The following is a 21,870-nucleotide window of genomic DNA, read 5'->3' as shown; positions in this document are numbered from 1 at the left end:
TTTTTTTTTTGTTTGCACATTCCAGAAAAATATAATCAGTAAATAACAGCTCAAAACTACAGACACATCAGTTTTACTACCTTCATACACTTCAAGTATTTCTGCCTGTTAAAATTAGCTACAAAATGCCTTACATATGTCACATTTGTTAAGCAAAGTAAAAGAACTTCTTTCACCTAAAATCCACCATATCTTCCATTTTCTTTTAATATGATGCTTACCGAATGCCACCACATGATAGAACAATTCTCAATTTAATAAACAGACCAAATAACGATATTCAGTGTTCGAATAACTTGTGCCTGAGTTTTATCCAGAAAACAAGTTAGTCATGTGGGTAAAAAAAAAGTCAGTTCATCCCAGGTGAGCTGAAGTAGGTGTTACATTAACCCCAATACCTTTTGGATTAGAATTTATGGCCCAGTTTCAGTGAGGTGTTTGCCTGTGTCTAAATACAACCATGCAAGAAATCTCGGTAGAATGAACAGGGGTTGAGAGGTTTTTTGCATTATGTCTGCAACTGACAAATTAATTTTTGTGTTTAGACTTCAGATTTTATACTGCTTAGAGATGTTATTTTCACTTGAAGACTTGCACGGTGTAGGTACAGAACAGGGCTTAATGGCTTTCACCTGCTATACACAAGATGGAAACAAAGAGGACTTTCTGATTAACAAAAAGCACAGGAGTGTGTCCTTTGCAAAAAAAAAACCCAAAACAACAACACAGTTGCTGTCACATGCAGAAGTATTTAGGGTACATATACAAGCAGGCTGAAACAATGAGAGAATGATACAGCGTAGGTGATAAATGGGCAATGAGACTGGAACCATTGTGACCTTAGCTCTGACTCAGGCTCTGTCACTGACCTCTTGGTTGAAAAAAATCATTTCCCCACTCTTTGTTCCCTCCCATCCCCCCCAGTATTTTTCTTCTTTGTAAAATACATTGAGATCAAGAGATCAAAAAGTCACATAAAAAGAAATAGGTATTCTATTAACTATGTGTTTAGGTAAAAGCACAAACAAATGAAATAGCTTATCTCTAGTGTGTTTCTTTATTTCCATGTCTTTCTTTACACATTTCCAGAAGTCTTCAAGGAAAACAAACAAACAAACAAACCCCAAAAACACAGGACAGTGAAAAAAGCGTGTTGCCCAAAAACTTTGCCATTTTATGTCTAAGACAGCTTTAAGCAGCTCCACAGCAGGTAGCACACATGGAGTTCAAAGTGAATCTTGACACACAAGTTTTCAACTTATTGTGCAAAATTGATCTGCTTTTCTGTGAGCTTTCTAAATTGAATTTATTTTCTCTTTGGTTTTCTTTTTATCAGCTAAAAGCAAAACCAGTGTTGTGTTAATTGGAATGGAAAGCAACTGATCATAATCACCTTAGCCAGGAGACACGTGCTGTTAGATTTCAGATGCAACTCTGTCATTCCGAAGAGTGCCTTAGTATTTCATCTCTTATTTATCTTCTCCTTTCTAAAAATTTTGTCCTTGATATTGGGATGAAGCATATGCTAACGGCTAATTGAAACCATCAAAACACAGTTGATAAAATACAGTGCAGACCCTTGAGATCTGGCTGTGCACACATGTGCCTTTGGGTGTATTAATGGGGAGAGAGGCTTCCAGCTGAGTATATACATAAATAGTTTCTCTTCACTGTACCTTCCTTATGCCTCAGGAATCCCCAGGGATGAAGTGTTGTTCCCTCTCACATACAGGGTTGTGCAGAAGGTGAATTTTGCAAAACAATTGAATAGTGAAAAGGTGAAATAAAAATGTATTGTGCTACTTTCAAATAGCTGATTATTTCCAGAAAGTTAGCATAGAGTCATAAATCATCCTGAGATTCTGAAATCATTAGGATTTTATAAAATAAATGGAGTTGTAACATTCATGTAAGTTATTGTTATTACATGTAACTTCTTTTCAGAGACTTCTTTCATCTTTAGCCTCCTCCAATCTATTTAACATCCTTCCAATCTATTCAGTATGCTACAGAGATAAAAGCTTACTTGCCCACATTTGCCCTGTGATAGCCTGATCCCACTACCAGAACAAAGACCACCATTTAAGCATTTTACCCCTCTTCCCTTGCTTACATTAGTCTCCTTCAATTATTCTTTGTTAGACCATGTATTCTGCTGGTTCTATCCACTGTATAATCTGATCCAAAGTTTTTTCAGCTCTGTCTTTAGTTGACTACAGTGCGCCAGGGCCATGTTAAGCCAACAGATCTTACTTGCCTTGGCCAGTCCCACCTGGAACGTCCAGGCATGACAGACATAGAATGTCCATTTAAGATCACGCTTGGACCTATGCTGCAGCCTTATTTTTAGTCCTGTCTCTTCCACTGCTCTTTTCTCAACCACTAAGATGGATCCCAGATCTTTTTCATCTTTTTCATCCCACCTGCATCTGGGACTGTTGACAGCTCTGCCTGACACATGCACATGTTGCAGGACTGTTAACTGGTCAGTGAGGGCACTGCCTGTGCCTTTGTCATGCTCATGTTATCTGCTTTACCTGAACTTGGTCTTCTTGACTTCCAAAGGATGCAGGTAGTCTGTTCATACACACAGTCCTGTATGGGATTAGTGTCTGACTGATCTAAGCTCTGAGCCACATCCTACAGAAGTCTTCTGCAAGGTCAGGATTTGTCCCCTTCTACTAGAGTGTCTGCAGGAGTAAAAAGGAGATGATAAGTAGATGACTAAAAGAAGTAATTATTCAGAACTGTCACATCACTTAGTTCTATCAGTAAAATGTAAATGAATGTAAACAGATGCTCTGTGTATGCACTTAATTTTAAAGGTGTTTAGGTGTTGTCATCTAGTCTTCAATTAAATAACTATAATCGTTGCATAAATCAAAACCAGCACAAGGGGTGAAACTTCAGCTGAGATAGACTGGTCTTCCTGAGCTCTATCTATAGTCAGTGGATTTGCTCCATCACATAAAATTCAAAGCAGCAACTTAGGTGGTCTGAATCACATGCCAGGACCCTCTCTCTCCACATCTTAGATGATAAAGTCTGAAGGACTTGTCTCCCTGGCTAAAGTGAGTCCTTGTAAAGAACCCAAAGTGATTGATGAATCTTAGACTTAACAGAATTTTATCTTAGGCATTTGCCATTAAATAGGCAACTGACTGGAGTAATTTTTCCATACCATGCTAGTGCTACAAACAGCATAATGCATAGGCTTGCTTTTCACAAGCTTTTCTCTAATCTAATCTAAAGTTGTTAGCATCACCAGTGTTTATAGTTGAATTGCACTACCTTTTCTTTCAAATGTTTGAATTTTTAATTACATCCGACTGCACATGGCTATGTTGTCAAATAGCTGTGCAAGGTTGTGGCACAATCCTAACAAGATCTCTTTTTCTGCTTGATATTGCAGTGGTTACATATCATCTAACAGTATTTTCTAGAAATATTTTGAGTGAGAGAAATTTAGTGCACATGACAGCGTGTATATATGGCACTCATGGTGACACAGGGGTCAGATCCCTTCTCTCATCATTGCAAAATGTCCAGCAGGGAGAGGACAATGAGGTACTCTTTCTTAAAGTACTATAAAATATATACTTAATTCCATTATTGTGCTTCTTTTATATTATTCTCAAATCTTCCTATATGATTAAGTAATTTCAGTTTAAGATTGTAATACTGCATCATTTTATTTTAGTCATTTCTGGTTATCGTGGATGCTGTTGAATTGGGAGAACTGGACAAAGTTGTTCTTTTGATCAGCAGTAAAACAGGTAAAGTATTTCAGCTGCTCTCTAAAGTCAGCTGAACCTCCTGGTAAAGGCAATGAAATTCCTGTTGGAGTTATACAGTGTTTAATTATTTTGGTTATTTTTTCTAAAAGGTAATATTTTATAAAGTAAAGTCCTACATTTTTACACATTAAAACCTTTTAATCTAAAAGCTATATAATTATTGCATCAAGAAAGTACACTATTCCTTTCTATACAAGAAAGAAAACCAGAAAGTAAGATGAATAATTATATTCTGGTATTATTATAGGATCTATTAATAACTGATCTAGGAAAATAATTATAACTCACATAAGAAACTGGTACTGTTTTAATTGTCCTTCTGTGATTCTGTCACTTTCACTGTTTTCTACACCTGTTCTGTTTTCTCCCTGTGACATTTGCAAGGGGATTTTACCCCTATTTGCCAACCAGGAGTTTTGTCACTGAATTTCATTAAAAATGTCACAACCTTAACATATCTTCACCTCATCTGTAGGATGGCTACCATGCTACTAAGGAGTATTCAAATAACTAATTGTAAAGTTTTTTAAGCCCTTTAATGAAATTTGCTGTGTAATTGCAAATAGTTACTTACTGTGTGTTACAGTTGACCATTTTCACACACTTTCTAGGAAAACAAAGGTTCTAGGTCTGCACTTTATCTCTGCTTTTTTCTTTACCCCTCTGCTGGCTCCTCATAACACCCTTTTAGCCATTCAATTTCAACCAAATGTGTATAGATGTCAAAGACACACGGCCAGTCAGCACATAGGTACTGGCTGGCTGGTCAGCACAACCTGCAGCACAGCATGGTCTGCCTTGGCCACTGAGGGCTTCAGAGGGAGCTCAGGGAGGAGCTGCTGCCACTGCAGAGGGAAAGGCAAGGAGAGGGACAGCCCAGGCACGCTGCAGTTGAGGAACACAGCATATGTAGCTCACTAGTTCTGTTTTCCACAGCTTCAGTTGTGCAAGTGAACTACATCCATCTGTGTAACTGACAGTCATTGAATATGGCAATTGCACTTTGCCAAGGGGCACCACAGCGAGCACCACTGGCAAGATTTTTCCAGTCAGGTTTGAAAACGCAATTCACAAAAGAGGAATTGTGGGGCTTGTTGGCTCTGTGTGTGTTAAGAAGAGAGTGTTTTGACAGATCTAGAATGCATTTCTTCCAAGGGAGTTACTCAGATGATAAAGCACTTTAGATGAGCAAGGGTGTCCATATTGTATCTAGACTTGTTTGGACTGAGACTAGTTTAGACCAAGACTTGGAATCAAAAGCCCTCAAACACAAAAGCTTTTTAGTGTATAAAGTCAGATGTACCTTGCAGGACTGGTCAGCTCAGGCAGAGTGTTGCTCTAATGCATTTATGCTTCTTCCAGTATCTGAGTAGGTTTTCAAGATCAGGTGGTTTGAAATCTCTTCTTGAATCTTCTGACTCTCTCCATGCACTGTTCACACAGGTCATTAGTGCAACACTGTCTCCTGAAGCCTGAGCCTATTAACTCACACTTCTATTCATAGAATTTAAGAGACTTGGGCAGTAGTAGAAGACATTGGGATGCAGTTTGCTAAAAAGGCTGAAGAGATAAATAATAGAAGACAAAGGAAAATTAACAGTCTTCATGACTTATTAGTGGCAAGAGGTTCAGGCCAATGTGATAGATAGCATGTAACTGAAGGCCCCAGCAGAAAATTCAGAAGGGTGTAAGGCAATTTTTCTCAAAGAGCAGAGACTAAGTTGCTGGACTTCCTTCATACCTGCCATCTCTCAAGATCCTCTTTGTGCTGCATGAGGAATGGAGCTCCAACCCCCTTGTCAACCAGTCATGGAGGAGGAAATATCAGATACCTATTTCTGCTCTTACTCCTCAAATGTACCTGCCTGAGTCATGCTGAGTCTTTTTCCATGTGCCTGTCTGAGGACCATGGGAACAATATTCCTTTGCTTCACTAAGCATCACAGATCCTTATCTCTCTCCTGGGATGAGGAGAACAAAGCTCCTGGGTTGAGACAAAGGACAAGGAGGGTTCTTCACCGATTTAGGTCCCGGGCAAAACAGACTCAACTTGGGGAAAAAATTGTAATTTAATTTCACACTAATCAAACACACCCAGGACACAGACACACAAAGAGCAGGGCTTGCATATGTTACCCCACCCCTCCCTTCTTCCCGGGCCCAAATCACTTTGTTCCCTGTTTCTCTCCCTCCTTCCCCCCCAGGGCACAGGGGGACAGGGGATGGGGTTTAGAGTCAGTTCACAGGCTAGTGGTTCCTGCTGCTCTTTCCTCCTCAGGAAGAAGGATTCCTTACAGTCCTTTCCTGCTTCCTTACGGGGTCCCTCCCATGGGAGAGAGTCCTTCATGAACCTCTCCTTTGTGAGTCCTTCCCACGAGGTCCTGATCTGCTCCAGCCTGGGCTTCCCACAGAGACACAGGTTCCTTTGGGAACAAACTGGTGCTGTGGCCTTCCACAGCTGTGTAATCAGAGTCCAATGCCAGCAAATCCACTGGCCACAAAATCCAAGTCCACTGGCCAAGTTCATCCCTCCTGGCACCTTCAGGGAATGTTCCACCACGTTCCTCCATGAGTGCAGGGGCACAGCTGCCATCTCGCCATGGGTTGCAGGGAAACTTCTGCTTGGGCACCCTCTTCCCCTTCTTCCTCACCAACCACCAACACCACTCTCCTCCTCCAGCACAGCTCTTCTCCCCCAGGGGCTTCTCAGCTCAGGTGTTAATGTTGATTACTTCGTATGTTAATCACTGAGGTGCATCTGTTGTCCCTTTAATGGCTCCTTGTCTGGGTTTTGGAAGCAGGGGGAGCTTCTCAGCTTCTTAACGGAGACACCCCTGGGGCCCTTCCCCCGCTACCAAAAACCCACCAAACCAAACCAGAACACTAAGACGAAGGAAATGCTTACTCCTGAAATTCTGAGTTTTCAGATAGGAAAAAAATAAGGGTTGTTATGATGACTCCAGGATTTTTAAGTCAATTCTTGGTATTCATAAATGAAATGATAAATGTTTTTATATAGTAGGAGTGACACTATTATATTAACAACAGACTCTACCTAATTCCTTGAAATCCAGTACAGCATTTTCACTAGACTTTATATCCTTTGTAGACTGCAAACTGGACATTAAAAAATTGCATTTGAAAGAAGCTGTAAAGGAGCATCCTGTCTATGTATTTGAAGTGAATGAGTAAGTATATTAAGTAAAGCCAGTAATTTTAATGTCATTTTCATAGTATAATAGTTGGAAACACATGCACTGAATTAAAATGACTGTGACAGAGTGGTTCAGTCAATGCGTATTTAAAAAGTAAGTCCATCTTTAGCTGTCTCACATAAAGATTTTTTTTGATTTAACATTTGATTTGCTCACTACAAAAACATATGCGGTATTGTTTTTCAGGGCATTTTTTGTGGATGCAAAGAAACCAGAAATACAGAGAGAAATCCCAGTATCTTTTGTTATTAGAGGAGACGAACAAAAGAATGATACAGATAACAACTTACATAAAGAAGGAAGTCAAGAAAGAAATCTGACAGAGTATACTATTAAAGTGTACACAGGTGACAAAAGGGGAGCAGGGACTGATGCAAATGTGCATATTATTTTATTTGGCACTGATGACAAATCTGAGGTAATTCAGCTCTCTCAGCCACTGGAGCACCACGACCCCTTTGAAAGAGGAAAAGTGAGTACACAGATTTTAGAGGATGTATCCATTTCTGGCTTGGGATAGCAAACTTAAATCAGTGCAAGATCTTTACAGAACTTAAGGCTTCTATCCTCCTTTTCACATCACTAGATGAGACGTTGTCTCAGCTATGTCTGTTTCACCTTTTCACCAAAGTAATCAAGGAACATTTTACTTCTAGAATATCTAGATTACTCTGTTGCTCTTCTGTCCCAAACATACCAACATATTGCATACACTCATCTGCCCAGCTGTGCATTTCCTTGATCTGAAATGCACAAGCATTACCTGTGCATGTGCACACACATGCAATATCCCTTGCTGTTGCACAAACTTCGAACACTGTGCTAGAGAATACATCTTACATCCCATCATTTTACTTTGCCATGGAAACTGATGCTGTGAGCCTCTCTGGATTTATAAGCTTATAATCAGATGAAATGGAACCGTGCATATCAACCTGATTCTGATATCCATCTTTAGCTTTAGGCTATTCAGAGACCCCTAGTTCAGATACAGGTATTTGCATACGAATGCTGATTCTCTGCATGGTGTGCTAGTACCTTAGCAGAATGTTCTCCTGCTTTCATAAACATATTACTCTGGGAAAGGAATTATTCCATTTGCTCACCACCTGTGCAAGGGAGTATAATGATGGTTACCCTTATGTAGCAAGAAATAAATATATTTTCCATATCTTTCTCCTGTGGATTTCTTGAAAGGTAATGACTGAGTAATTAAAACTCCAGTTAAAACATCTTCCTTATGAGATCTACCTCATTACCTCCAGCAGTACTACGCATCTTTTTACTTGCAGTTGGTCCAAGTTTCTTCAGCCAAGATGTATGTGAATTTCTAAAATATCCTGACCTGACACATACATTGTCTTCCATAGTGAGGAGGTTAATAAATCTAGTTACCTACAGACACAAGGAGCAAGAGGGTGTCTTGAGTAGTACTTCCTTTTGTCACAGGAGATACGATTGCTCTTTGGAAAAGGAGAGTAGGTACATAGAATTCCTTTTAGGAATCCAGTTAAGTCAGTGGGTAGCCAGTGATGTCAAATGTCTTGTGAAAAACTGGTCTCGTAAAAAAACCAAACATCCGTCATATGAAGCAAAGTAATATTTTCAATTAAAACAGATAATCTTTGAGAGGGTTAATGCGACATATAATGAACGTCTTTACTTTTTATGCTCTTGAACTTACATTTCTGCATCATTTACTGAAAACATTTTAAAAGTCTGTGTAGGTTGAGAATCATAGGAGAGCAAAAATATTTTCCTGGTATATGAAAGTCAGGGCAGAGGTAGGGATTGTCCTGTACTATATGTTGAGAAGTTAATCTTTCATGTTTAAATGGAGATAATTTATATCACAGATCTTCAGTACGAAAAAAAACCCCTTTTTAAAATTCCTATTATTACATTTTAATTAGTCTCAGAATTGACCCAAAGAAATGTATAGCTCTCCAGGCATTGGTATATTATTTTTAATAACTGTATGTTAATATTACAGGTTGATACATTCAAGATTAAGACAAAAAGATTAGAAGGCCTACATTCAATTGAAATTGGTCACGATGGGAAAGGATTTGGTAAGTATGCTGCATGCGTTCAATAACCTTGTAAAAATCTTCTGGCTAAAGATCTGCCTGACATTTGGAATGTTTTTTGAAGTCATGGTACTGCTACAGCTAGCTAATATAAATCTGTATACAAATGAGTAAGTTTGACTGCTCTTGCTTACACCATTTATGTCTGGATCACATCTACCTTGACTTTACCTTGATTTTTTTTTTTCTAACAGTGAAGGGATCTATTTAGCATAAACCTCAAAAGGTTTTGTCCTTCAAATATTGCTCAGCCAAAACTCCTATTACATGTCTAAATAACAGAGAATTGAATTTTCAAACTGCATGCTAAACTTCCCATGATTTGAACATTATCTGAGAGATGTTTGGGCAAGTCTGGGTCTCTGGTCAAAGCATGCTGTAGCTTCCTCTGACTCATAGATGACTTTTGTTCTTGTAGAAGTCGGACTATGAGGAGAGCAGTACTGTGCCCCAGGTCTTGCCCTGTTGTAAAGTTAGGATGTGGCTGTAGTGTACACCCACATACAGTAATGAAAACTGTTCCTATGGACAGTGTTCTACACATAATCTCTAAACTCTGAATTAAAAATTATATACATATATATATATATATGCAGGAGCCTAGGGCACATGATATTTTTAGCTTACATTTAGTGGTGCTAAAAAGCCCTAGAGACACAGAAATAAATTTCTGCACTATGAGAGTGGTGAGGAACTGGAACCGGTTGCCCAGGAAAGTTGTAGAACCCCATCCCAGGAAGTATTCAAGGACAGTTTGGATGTGGCTCTGAGCAACCTGATACAGTGGGAGGTGTCCTTGCCCATGCAGGGGGTTTGGATCTAGGTGATCTTGAAGGTCCTTTCCAACCCAAACCATTCTATGATTCTATGGTTCTGTGAAATATATAAACAGAATGCAGGCAATGTACAACTTGAGTCCAAAAGGTCTGATGGTATTAAAATATTCTAGTCAGATTAATTTTGCTTAACCTACCTGAAAGATATAGGTATAGGTTTAATATAACCTGATTTATCTAAGTGCACGAGCTACTATTGGGTAGCAAGAATTTATCACATCCAGGATGAACCAAGAAAATTCTGCAAATAGCAGTTCCTATTTATGCAATGATTGAACAGGCTTTTCTTTTATCCTTTTTCTTTTTTTTATTTCCCCTAAATACCCAGTCATGTGATGGTATTGAAAACTCAAAAAGAAAATCGCCAAACATTTGGAAATACCTATAATCATACAGTCCTCCTGCTGACTTTCATCTCATTTGAAACTCCACACCCACAGACTTTTAGCACTCTGAGTGTTGAACAGAAGCCTGCTGGGGAAATACAGCTTGAACTTGTATTTCCTGTGTCCCGATCTATCAACAACGTAATTATCATAGAATCATAGAATGTTTTGGGTTGGAAGGGACCTATAAAGGTCATCTAGTCCAACCCCCCTACAATAAACAGGGACATCTCACACTAGAACAGATTGCTCAGGGCCCCAACAAGACTGACCTTGAATGTCTCCAGGGATGGGACCTCCACCACCTCTCTAGGCAACCCATTCCAGTGATCTGCCACCCTCATATGGAAGAACTTTTTCCTGATGTCGAACCTAAATCTGCCCTTCTCTAGCTTGAAAACATTACCCCTTGTCCTATTGTTATATTTCCTAGTGAACAGGTCTTCCTCAGCCCTCTTATAGGCTTCTTTCAGGTATTGGAAGGCAGCTATAACATCCCCCAACAGTCTTCTCTTCTTCAGGCTGAACAACCCGAACTCTCTCAGCCTGTTTTCATCAGGGAGATGCTCTTATGCTCCTCTCTGTGTCCTGGTCAACATTTCTTAGCAGTTAATATTGCCTTCCTAGCACAGCTAGTGTGTATTGATTCATCTTACATCTATTACTACCTTCCGCTAAATTTTTCTCTGAAATTATTTCCAAGTAAGTTCTGTCACATCAGATGTAACTCTCACAAGCATCCTCAAATGTTATACCTCTTTGAAATGTTTCATCTGTTTGCTAATCTTTCCTAGCTACTTCCAGATATCTCTATACCTGGAGAATTTCAGGGAGGTCTGTCATAGTTTTGTCAATAAAGGATAAAGCATTAGATTTTAAACATTTAAGGAGAGCAAATATGCCTTTGTATTCGTTTGTAAAGTGCCATGTAAATTGGAGAGACTGTATATTTTTATTGCTGATAATCTTGACACTGGATTACAGAGATTTCATGAAAGGTCATAATTTCCAAGTAGACTCTATGATATATTAAACCATTCATAAGATTTCATTAAAGGAGTTCCGAAAGTACCTCACAATATGAAGAAATGACTCTTGTGGATTGAAGAGGAAAAATGCAGACACCTTTATGGCACAGTTATATTAGCTAATTCTTTGAAAATGTCCCTAAAAAGAGAGAAACATCACTATGCCTTTATGTTTTACTTAAAGTGCTGTATTTTGCAAATATTTTAATATATTTTTCCTACTAACAAATATTTGTATAGGTTTTAGCCTACTTAGTACTTTGTTCAAATATTTGAAAACCAAAATAATTTGTCGGAATATAGTATTTTATCTCTTGGACATGCAAAGAATAACAAAAGTTTTTCAACAGTATGATCCTAATTATTTTTTAAATGTTGTCATTAAGTATTTCTATTCGCAAACAGAACTAAAGATGCCAGCACAAACATTGTGTTTCTTTAATAAAGTTTTTAAAAAATATTAATACTTTAATATTATATGAAATAAAGTTTTCCTGAAGAATAACAAAGGTTTTTTTCACACAGCAAAACAGGAGACTATAGCAGATATTAAATACATTCTTAAAGCTAAAACAGATATGAGTGTTGGCCTAAATGGAAATGCTGTTCTGAATCACTCTGCAGCAGAAATATGGATATGAGCAGCACTCAGATTCAGCATTTGATGTATATAAATATATTAAGTAAAAAGAAATTACAGAATTTTGGTTTTCCTATTGTTTAAGGGCTTGGGTTATCATTACAAAAATTACGTATATTGATAAAGTCTGTTTTTATTGTTTGGTGCACGCTGAAAATCAAAGCTCACCAGGGTGACCTTCAGTGTATCAAGGAGGGCAAAATGGGATTTTGAGAATGTATTCAATATTACCACACACTGTTTCATTTGTCTTCCTGCCTGTTCTGTTCAATGTGGAAAAATGAGTTAAAATAAAAATCTTTCCTTATCTTTCTGTCAAAAACATCAAAGACCTTCTCTGTAAAACTGAGAGAGGTTGGAAGTAATTTTCGTTATCTACATTTCAGTTTTATTACTGATATTGAAGGATTTAGAAATGAAATCAGAAACCTTTCTTATGTTTTATTTGTGTTTTGCTCATATTAAATTTGCTCTTTTTTCCTTCTGCAGCAAGTGGCTGGTTTCTGGAAAAAGTAGAAATCACAGATGCATCTCAGAATTCATTGTATTGCTTCAATTGTAACAGGTCAGTAGATCAACTCATCATCTGTAGTTGCTGTTTTCCTTTTAACAGGAATTAGTAGTAGTCTTTGTAGCATCTCAGTTATTTCTCTTCTGGTCTCCTAAACCAGTAAAAGTTTCTCAACCATTCTCTGTTCCTATCAGTCCACCCTAAGTAGCTTTTGAACCCTTTGGCCAAGTTCAAACTAATTTGTCAGAAGAATATTTAGGAGACACTGTATATTTTTTCAAGTTATTAAACCTGGGTGACTCTAGGAAGAAGAGACACAGTTTAGTGCCTTTGCCAAGAGAAGACATCAGTGTGCTATTTTCAAGAGGTAGAAGCCGTCTGGTGAACCATTACACAAGTATTAGTGCATATGTGTATCTGACAAACACATAATGGGTATGCAAGCTGGCATGGCATCAGAATTATAGGATGGTGGGAGGATGGTAGGATATGGCAGTATAGATACAAATCTGAAGAGTGTTTTATTTTATTGTGCAAAAGCAATATTAAGATCCTTCTGTTTCAATGTCTGCTTAGTATGGGTCTCAGATGTTCAGCAAATGGGGTGAGGATAAAATAAACCTTTTTTACAAGGTAATGTGAGAGGATAATGGTATAAATTCAAACATTTATTTGGATAAAGAGGTGCTGGGATAAAGGGGTTCTAATATACAAAAAGAAAATCCTTCTGAGTCTGCAACAAGCTGAAGCAATACATCTTCAGAAGTTGGAAACAGAACTGAAAGATACGTTTGGAGTGACTGTTCACTACAGGATACATTTTACACTTTAAAGCACTTCAGAGTAAACAACAGAAATGCACACATTCGTGTCTTTCTAAGTATAAAATACATTTTTATGCAATAATGCATCTGGAGAACAGACAAGTGTGAAACCTTACAAGTTCCCTATATCTAAAAAAAGGGATGTGCCCTGTTGGTCTAAAAACAGAAATGGTAGCCAATTACATTAATTTTATCCTTCCTTTAAATGTCTCTGTAAACTCGACAATTCATGGAAGCCAAACTCCAGTCCTGAACCCTAAAAAGCAAGTTTTTAGTCTAATCCATGAGAGTGTGTAGCTGTTACAAAACTCAAGAACATAAACTTCTTCCAACAAAATTAAACTTCCCTTCATTAAACTTCTTCCAAACACATGCTCAAGTTCAGTCTCATCTTCTGGATACCTAAGTTTAGGTTAGTGGGCAAAAGTCCTTAGACAACAATATCACTCGAGTGTGCAATAAAATCCATAATAGGATTTTCAGTTGATGTCACTCCACCTCTTTTGCTTGTAAGAGTTCTCAGGCCACACCAGTCAGGGGAAGATTCTTGGAAAAAAGTTTGTAACAAACTTTTTTTTCCAGAGATTCCACCCCCCCCCACCCCCCACCCACCCCCATTTATATAAAGTGTTATGGTAAAAACACAAAGGTATGTAAGAGACTCATTTGGAGCAAGAACTTGAATCACATCATTGATGTAGCAGAGTGACTGTCACAGATTGATTATACAGACTGCTGACTAGGGTATTGGTAACTAGGGCATTGGCAGGGACCTTGGTGGATTAGAGTCATGTCCTTACCTTAATGTATACCTACTTACTCAAAATAGAACAATTTCTCTAAAAGAGATTTGGAGGGGCACTCCAGAGTAACCAGTGACCCACAGGCTATCGGGCACTCCTCGGATACAGAAAGCTGTCAGTTCATATCCCTGTTCTATCTCAGACATGGACCCTCTTATCTCATGACCTGCAATGTAACTAGAGAATGGGTTCCTTTTCTCACAAAGAAAAGACTCCTGATAAAAATGCTGTCTTTAAAAGATATTAATTATTGAGAATTATTATGAAATTATGAGATGGTGTCCTGGTTTGAGCCAGGATGAAGCATCCTTTCATAATTAAAATGCCTGTTGTCTAGCTTACATTTCACACCTTTCTTTGGCTCTGAGAAGTCCATGAGCAATTTCATCTGTCAAGATTAGTCATGTTTCAGCCTGGAACTGTTTAGCTTCAACCATATCTCCCAGCTCTTCAATGGTGTAACTTCAGTTGTGAGCTACAGTAGGGCTATACCAGCTGGGAATCCCTCCCATACTAACTCCTTAGTAGACAACACATCAGCCAGTCCATCATAAGCCTTGCAAAAATGTTAGAAGCTTTTTAATTATCTTTGGAAATTAATATAATTGCCTCCATGTTTCCAGTTAACATCAATCTGCCTGAGCTTTAGAGTCAGGCTTGTCTCCCACATAGTCAAGACCAAAACCTCCATAGGATGTTACAGAGCAGGGTTCAGGACCACCATACAACTCAGTATTTTGTGAGCCAACAAGGAGATAGGAGAAATAAACAGTTTCTGAAATGAAATACATGGACAATAACTTGCTATCACAGAACAGGCTTCCTTGCTCTAAATTATCCAGATTTTATGCCACTCAATGAAACAATCTTCTCGTCAACTATATGGCCAACAAATAAAATGAACATGTATTTCATAAATGTAGTTATAAAGTTAATTTCACTTTTAAATTATGCATGTATGAATACTAAAAAAGAAAAATATAAATCACTATTTTCTTCAGGTTGGTTACTGCTTTTGTATGCATAATCAACGTAAAAACTCTTCTAGAAATTCAAAGGCACAAAAGGAGGCTCTCACAGTTTATGGCTTTATTAAGTTTTATATGTGCTGTATCTCTGACAGGCTTCTATTTTTTTTTCCTCAAGGTGGCTTGCTGAGGATGAAAATGATGGACGCACTGTAGTGCAACTTTATCTATAGCTGCTTGATTTCTGATTCTTTCTGAGTGTGTTGCTTCTCCAAATTCATGCTAATTTGATTTACTTGTATTTTACAGTTCTGAAGGTATTGTAATTACTGTGAAGGAATGTCAAAACAATGCATTAAAAACATCACAGTAGATTAAACATGCACATTGCATTCTAATCCTATTAGAGTGCTCCAAAATTTTGCATGACTGAAATTTAGAAAACAGAAATTTGAATCTGTAGCATGGATCTATGGATCTGAGCATTCATAACGGTAGACATCTGTAGCAACATGCTCAAACAGTTTTGTTTCAGTAACAATTTCTGGGTAAGTTAAATTTAGCTCTTTGGTCAAATCTGTCAATATTTATTAATTTGAGAAATCTTTCTCAATTTCAACCTTTATTAAAAGTTAGATTTTCTCAAAATCATTTTCCAAACAAGCTGCACAACTCTTCAGCCTTACCATATATTGCTTCCTTTTTCTATAAGACCATGTCAGAGAGTAATAATTTGTTATTCAGGAGTTCACCCTGTGTCAGTAAGCCTCCCACTGACATTTGATTGTAAAACCTTGTAGCTGAGCCAGAACCTCAGCTGAGAACCTTTAGATTCAAAGATCTCTTAAGAGAGGCTGTTATCAGTACCATTGCAATGGCTTACTGGAGGCTTAGGCAGCTCCTGCTCAGCCTGATGACTTTTGCAGCCACCATTCTTAGCTACCTAGCTGATAATAAGTGTGAATGCCTTTACTTCAAAAATAACCTTTTTTTTTTTTTTTTTTTTTTTTTTTTTTAATGCACAATAAATAGAAACATATTTAGCTATAAATGCACAAAATAATTTTTGGTTTGGTAGGCTTTGACATTGCCAAAATCGATTCAGAAATGGTTCAGAATACAGATGAGTCTGAAATGAAATAATGAGTTGCATGCCACCTGAAGTTTCATGTGTGTGATCAGAATACAAATATTGTATACAAGCTACATAGGGCATCCCTCTGCTTCATCAAAGGCTCCACCTTTAATACTTCAAAAACTTAAAATCTGGATGACAATCTCAATTTTAGACCTGTATATGAATTAAATTAGTTTGTAGTCTGTGCTGATGAAACATCGCTTGTCTTTTTAAAATGTTTAATACTTATTTACTCACATTACTCTGAGGAGTGTTGGCTGATATCTGCATGGGTGATGAGATTTCAGTTGTTATCTTGGTACAAAAAAATAATAAATGCATATAATGGGTTTTGGCAGGTAATCTCATTTTTATCTACCTTACACGTCATCAAAGAGAGAGCTAATGTGAGGTGTGGATGTGATCAGAGCAGGTTTCTTCTAAAAGTGCTCTTTTCACTCACACTGCTGCCAGGGGCACTGGAATGGATTTGAAATCGGATCCCCAGAGTGCACAGTTCACTTACTTAGTATCAGTATTCATTACATTGAATCACTTTGTTGTGATGTATTATGTGATTTGTTTCATTATTACGCCTTTCATTAATAGTTTGTAATACCAGCTCTCTTCCATGCCATTTCTGATTTATCAAGTGTAAATAATGCCTTCCTGATCTGTTTCTCGTTACTGACAGTGAATACCCTCCTTCAGCCTTTGCCTTCTATATTTGAAAATTCTTTTCTCTAGCTATACAGTGTGCAAATCAGGCTTTGGGTTTGCTTCCCTGGATCCAGAGCCATGTAAACACTCCAGCACTTTCACTAACAGGACCACCAGAGCACAGGGCTTCATTGCAAGCACATTATGTGTGATTGCTGCACCTATTACCAGGGGATTACACTTTGATAAGAAAACCTGAAATAACGTAAGAACCCCCTTCTCAGGTCTTGCTTGGAAGACATGCCTGCGAGCACATTTAGCCTGTGACTAGTGCCAAACCCCAAACTTGCCTCTTCCACATGGTATATACAGTGATGTCTGCGGTGTTTGGCACACAAGTCACTTAATCTCTTTCCCATGCAAGTGGGACAGTTTTTGGACAAAATTGCTGGCCAAACACAGAGAAATTACAGAGGTGCCACATCCTGTGCACTCTGCTGTTGCTGCACAGCAAGGTTGCTGCCTTGATCTTCTGTTCCCAGCAACCTGACCTGCCTGTGTTGAGCCTCAGCAGATATTGACACCACTGATGCCTCCACAGGGAACAGGCATGGAAAAGAGACTGGAGCAACAACAAACCCAGGCATTTGGCACTCTGGCAGCCTTGGAAGGGGCAGAGATAACTCAGTCAGATGGAAGAGGCAAGACTGTACTGAAGAGAAGGGTTTGACTTCTGCTGTGTCTCCCTGCTGCATCCTTGAAGATCTGTGGGAGAGGGCAGTGCCTAGAGGATTTTTTAGCAGTAGTACTAAAGAACATTTAATTTTGCACTGTAAAGAAAGCCTCAAACTGGAGCTGGGTGCTAAAATATAGACCCTGAAGACCATAACATAGATTCTTAGATATAACTGAGTCTGAAAGTGTCCATTAAGGGCCCAGTATTAGTTAACTCCATCTTATCCCCTTATCTACTTCTGGTGTGCTTTTATATGTATTTATTAGGTTGATCTAGGTGACATATTTCTGCCCATTTAAGCTCTTAAGTGTCTCAGTTTCTTTTGCGGATGATGATAAGGATTTGAAAAAAAAAAAAAAAAATTAAAATAAATAAATAAATATATATATATATAACCATGTTCTGATTGGCTCATAGGACCATTTAGCAGTCTCCCAGCAAGTTCAGGTACTGCCTTGCTGAAACTCATCATACAAACAAAAGGATTCCTTCCTCTTAAGTACATATGAACAGTTATATTGCATCTATCCATCCTGTAGTTTGTCAGTTGTAGAAACAGAATGAGAGTAACCAAAAAAGGAAGTAACAAGTGCTCCTTTGAGTTCCTCTAAAATTTTGGGATGAATACCATTGAGTCCTGTGGGTTGTTAGTATTTATAAATACGTTTGCAAATAGAAACATCCTGTGTTCATTAAGGTTCTTAGTTTCTTTTGGGGATTATGATAAGGATTTGAAAAAAAAAAAAAAAAATTAAAATAAATAAATAAATATATATATATATAACCATGTTCTGATTGGCTCATAGGACCATTTAGCAGTCTCCCAGCAAGTTCAGGTACTGCCTTGCTGAAACTCATCATACAAACAAAAGGATTCCTTCCTCTTAAGTACATATGAACAGTTATATTGCATCTATCCATCCTGTAGTTTGTCAGTTGTAGAAACAGAATGAGAGTAACCAAAAAAGGAAGTAACAAGTGCTCCTTTGAGTTCCTCTAAAATTTTGGGATGAATACCATTGAGTCCTGTGGGTTGTTAGTATTTATAAATACGTTTGCAAATAGAAACATCCTGTGTTCACACATTAATTTAAAATGGTCCCTTAGACTTCTTCTCCATGAAGAAAAGCAATATCTTGGAAAAGTCCATAACTTCTATATAGAGAACAGTGCAAAGCAGTGTCACAGCTGTGACACTGTGCTGTGGCTGAATCTTTGTTTTACTATTTTTTTGCTTAGCTTGAAATACTTTTAATAGGTGGAGGAAATGGGACTTTTAATTTTCTTCAAACTTCTGAAAATTCTTAATTACATCTTGAAGACAGTGTCACAGGGCATGTTAATATCCTCTTAGGCATTCTACAAAAGCTTTTCTCATATATCCTAAAGTGTGATGTGCTTGGTTGCTTTTAGTTTTTTACAGAACACGCAAAATGGCAGTGAGAGTGTTGTCAGTATTGTATAAAGTCTTCCCGTATGTCCATATCTTCTGCTATCCTTTGTTATTTACTATGCCCATATTTGATTATATTTTTAAATGCACACTGTGAAGCCACATGAAAGGTAACTGACATATTTCTAAATATTACATATAAGTTTAAGAAAACCTGAGTTAATTCTTTCAAACATTCTAAGAAATAATTTTGCTTTCCTTCATAATATTAAAGTCATTATGCTGTCATCAAGGTGGGGCTGTTCTCAGTAATTCTGGATGCATAACCTGGAATTTATTTATTTATTCTTCTATTTATTTGCTTTGAGTGCACAGTTGAATGCATTTACATGTTTCTAATATTTAGTCATTCTGGAAATGGAATACAAGAAGTTACAGCCCCAATTCAGCATGAAATATAAGTATGTGCCTAAAGTGTAAGTATATGCCTAAAACATAAATGTATAAACAGTCCCACTAAGTTTGATTTAAAAGCTACCTAAGAGCCCTGCTGCATTGAATATTTGCCTTTCCAGATTTCATGTAACGGATGTGGATGTGGATGTGTTGGCATTTTCATATGAACCTTCACATGCTCCAGGAAAGAGATTTAGGTGTACAAAAAACACGTATCAGTGTGGGATGTTATAAAGTGAAGTAATTTCCGAAACCAAGGAACATTCCAGAGTATTCTTTGTAGCTGTACAAGTAGGCTAACATACAGAAATACTTGATTCATACTTCTTTTCTCATTTTTAAAGGCCAGCTTATAGCTTGAAAATGTTTCTGTCTGAATCTACATGCAGGCTTATAAATAAAATAAACTCAACTTAAAGCAAGCAGGCAATAACTGATTATACTCAATATGTGTTAAAAATATGTAGTATTATAATTTTCCAAATTGTTTAGCAATTTACCAATGTATTTCTGATTTGATCAAACTCTACACCAGAGCACCCCAGCTTTACATCATGCACAGCAGGTCAGAGAGAAGCACAGTGCAGGTAAAGGCATTGGGTGCCTTTGAGAGATAAATGAACCATATCGGAAGGTGGTTAAAGGTAGGGGAGGGAAGGGGGGCAGGGGAGGGGAAGGAGAGAAGGGAAGATGCTAGCAGGTTCACCAGATCTTCTGGAAAAAGTCACCAGGGAACTGGCTTAGGACTTCATTTATTTCTAAGAGGGGCTTTAAGAATTCTGCTGGGCAGGAGGGACCAGCTCGTTGTAAGCCCTGCCAAGACAGTGGGGTTCTGCTCAGCACCCTGTTGTGCCAAAATACTGCCAGAGGTTGTCAAATCCAGGTACAGCAAACTCGTTCTAATGCTTCAGTTACTCTGAGCTAGAAGAAAACTCAGAAACATTAAGCACCAAATGGCAAGTATTGCCAAAGAGAAGAGAAAAAGATTTGGGAATTGTTTGAAAGGAATGCATGCAGAAATTGATTAGACCTGTAGAGTATAATAATATTCTAATGGTGAAATGAGAGAACTACAAGCAGAAGCTTGAGTTTATTTTGATAGGGCCATCAGTAATACACAGCTAAAGAAGACTGGGGAAAACATCATGGTTACAAAGCTGAGCAAGTAAGTAACACTCTAAATGTAAGAGGAATGGAACCCAGAAGCTTTTCCCTGGGCATTTAGGTCCAAATTGGTAACAGTCCACAATGAAAAAACAACCAAACAAAAAACAACCAAAAAAGACAAAAAACCAAACTAGCTCTAAAGTAGACAAAGGCAATTTGATACTGTTGGGGAAAGAAAAGGGAACAGCAGTTGCAATTCAGAGCAAAGCAAAAGCAGTACTTGTGATACCCATAAAAATGTCTTCTTTAAAGGGGGAGAAAAAAGAAGCCAAAAATAAAATCTCCTTCAGAGAAAAAGCAGCTTTACATGAGAAATGAATGTGTCTGTACTCAGTTTATGAAATATGTATTGATGTATGTGATTATATTTTTGCCCTTCAGTTATATTTTGTAATTAATAATTTCTGAGTTTTAGTAACAACATTGTCTTGCTGAAGTCATGCTAGTTTGTACATCGTGTGTATACAAACTCTTCTGGCCCCGATATAGCTCCATGAGTGTAACAAAGCTTACATGAGTGTAACAAAGAGGAAATTTGGTTCTGTTTCTTGGAAGAAATTTCCTCAGCACTTACATATTATTTGGAATCTTTTCTATTTAGTATATTTTAAGTGAGAAACAAAACAGAAGACATTGCTCTGGAAGTATCGAAGAGCATTTCATGTAAGTTTAAATGTTAATCTGCCACACAGCCCTCATGTATCAGACAGCCATTGTTAACATAGAAATCAGTGGGGCAGTATAATTCACTTCAGAAATGCAACAGTAGCTGAATCCAATAAGAGAAAACCAAACAAGAAAAACCAAAAGAAACAAAAACGGGGAGAGGAGAGGAATGAGACAGAACAGAAAAATACAAGGCAAAAAGTGTAAAACTCTCTGCATCACAACAAAATGCCTGGCACACTGAACACCTTTCAGATTTACAGGTCTGATCTAAAGCCTGCTGTGGTGAACTGGAGTCTTCCTGGGCGCTGGATCAATCCATTTGGTCAAATTCTGCCTGAGTGACATGGCTGAGGGTAAATATACCAGAAAAATTTTCCCACTTCTGGGGCAGGGTCAGGGTATGTAGGGGCAACTGGCCCCAGCAGTTACCTACTCCGAGCTGGCCAGCAGTGGGGTAGCCTTAAGTAGGCTACCATGACCTCTGGAAACGATGTACAGCGAGATTGACACCACTTATGTTATTCAATATTTACTGCATTGCTCAGAGGTACCTTTCTGCCCTTTTAGGATGTTG

General features: G+C 37.9%; 1 protein-coding gene across 1 annotated transcript in view; it reads left to right on the top strand.

The window, feature by feature from the left end:
* The window catches only part of LOC104396969 (lipoxygenase homology domain-containing protein 1-like), a 156,807-nt gene extending 141,476 nt beyond the window's left edge, over positions 1 to 15,331 (top strand). The window contains exons 46-51 of the mRNA XM_010006882.1: positions 3,701 to 3,776; positions 6,907 to 6,985; positions 7,199 to 7,484; positions 9,006 to 9,084; positions 12,482 to 12,557; positions 15,277 to 15,331. Of these exons, the coding sequence (XP_010005184.1) occupies positions 3,701 to 3,776; positions 6,907 to 6,985; positions 7,199 to 7,484; positions 9,006 to 9,084; positions 12,482 to 12,557; positions 15,277 to 15,331 (651 nt within the window). The remainder of the gene's footprint in view (positions 1 to 3,700; positions 3,777 to 6,906; positions 6,986 to 7,198; positions 7,485 to 9,005; positions 9,085 to 12,481; positions 12,558 to 15,276) is intronic.
* The last annotated feature ends 6,539 nt before the right edge of the window (positions 15,332 to 21,870 follow it).

This window comes from Chaetura pelagica, unplaced genomic scaffold (genome assembly GCF_000747805.2).
Source record: "Chaetura pelagica isolate M959 unplaced genomic scaffold, ChaPel_1.0 scaffold109, whole genome shotgun sequence".
Classification (NCBI taxonomy): Eukaryota; Metazoa; Chordata; class Aves; order Apodiformes; family Apodidae; genus Chaetura; species Chaetura pelagica.
The sequence above is the reverse complement of the archived record's forward strand: the minus strand, read 5'-3'. Positions and strand labels throughout refer to the sequence as shown.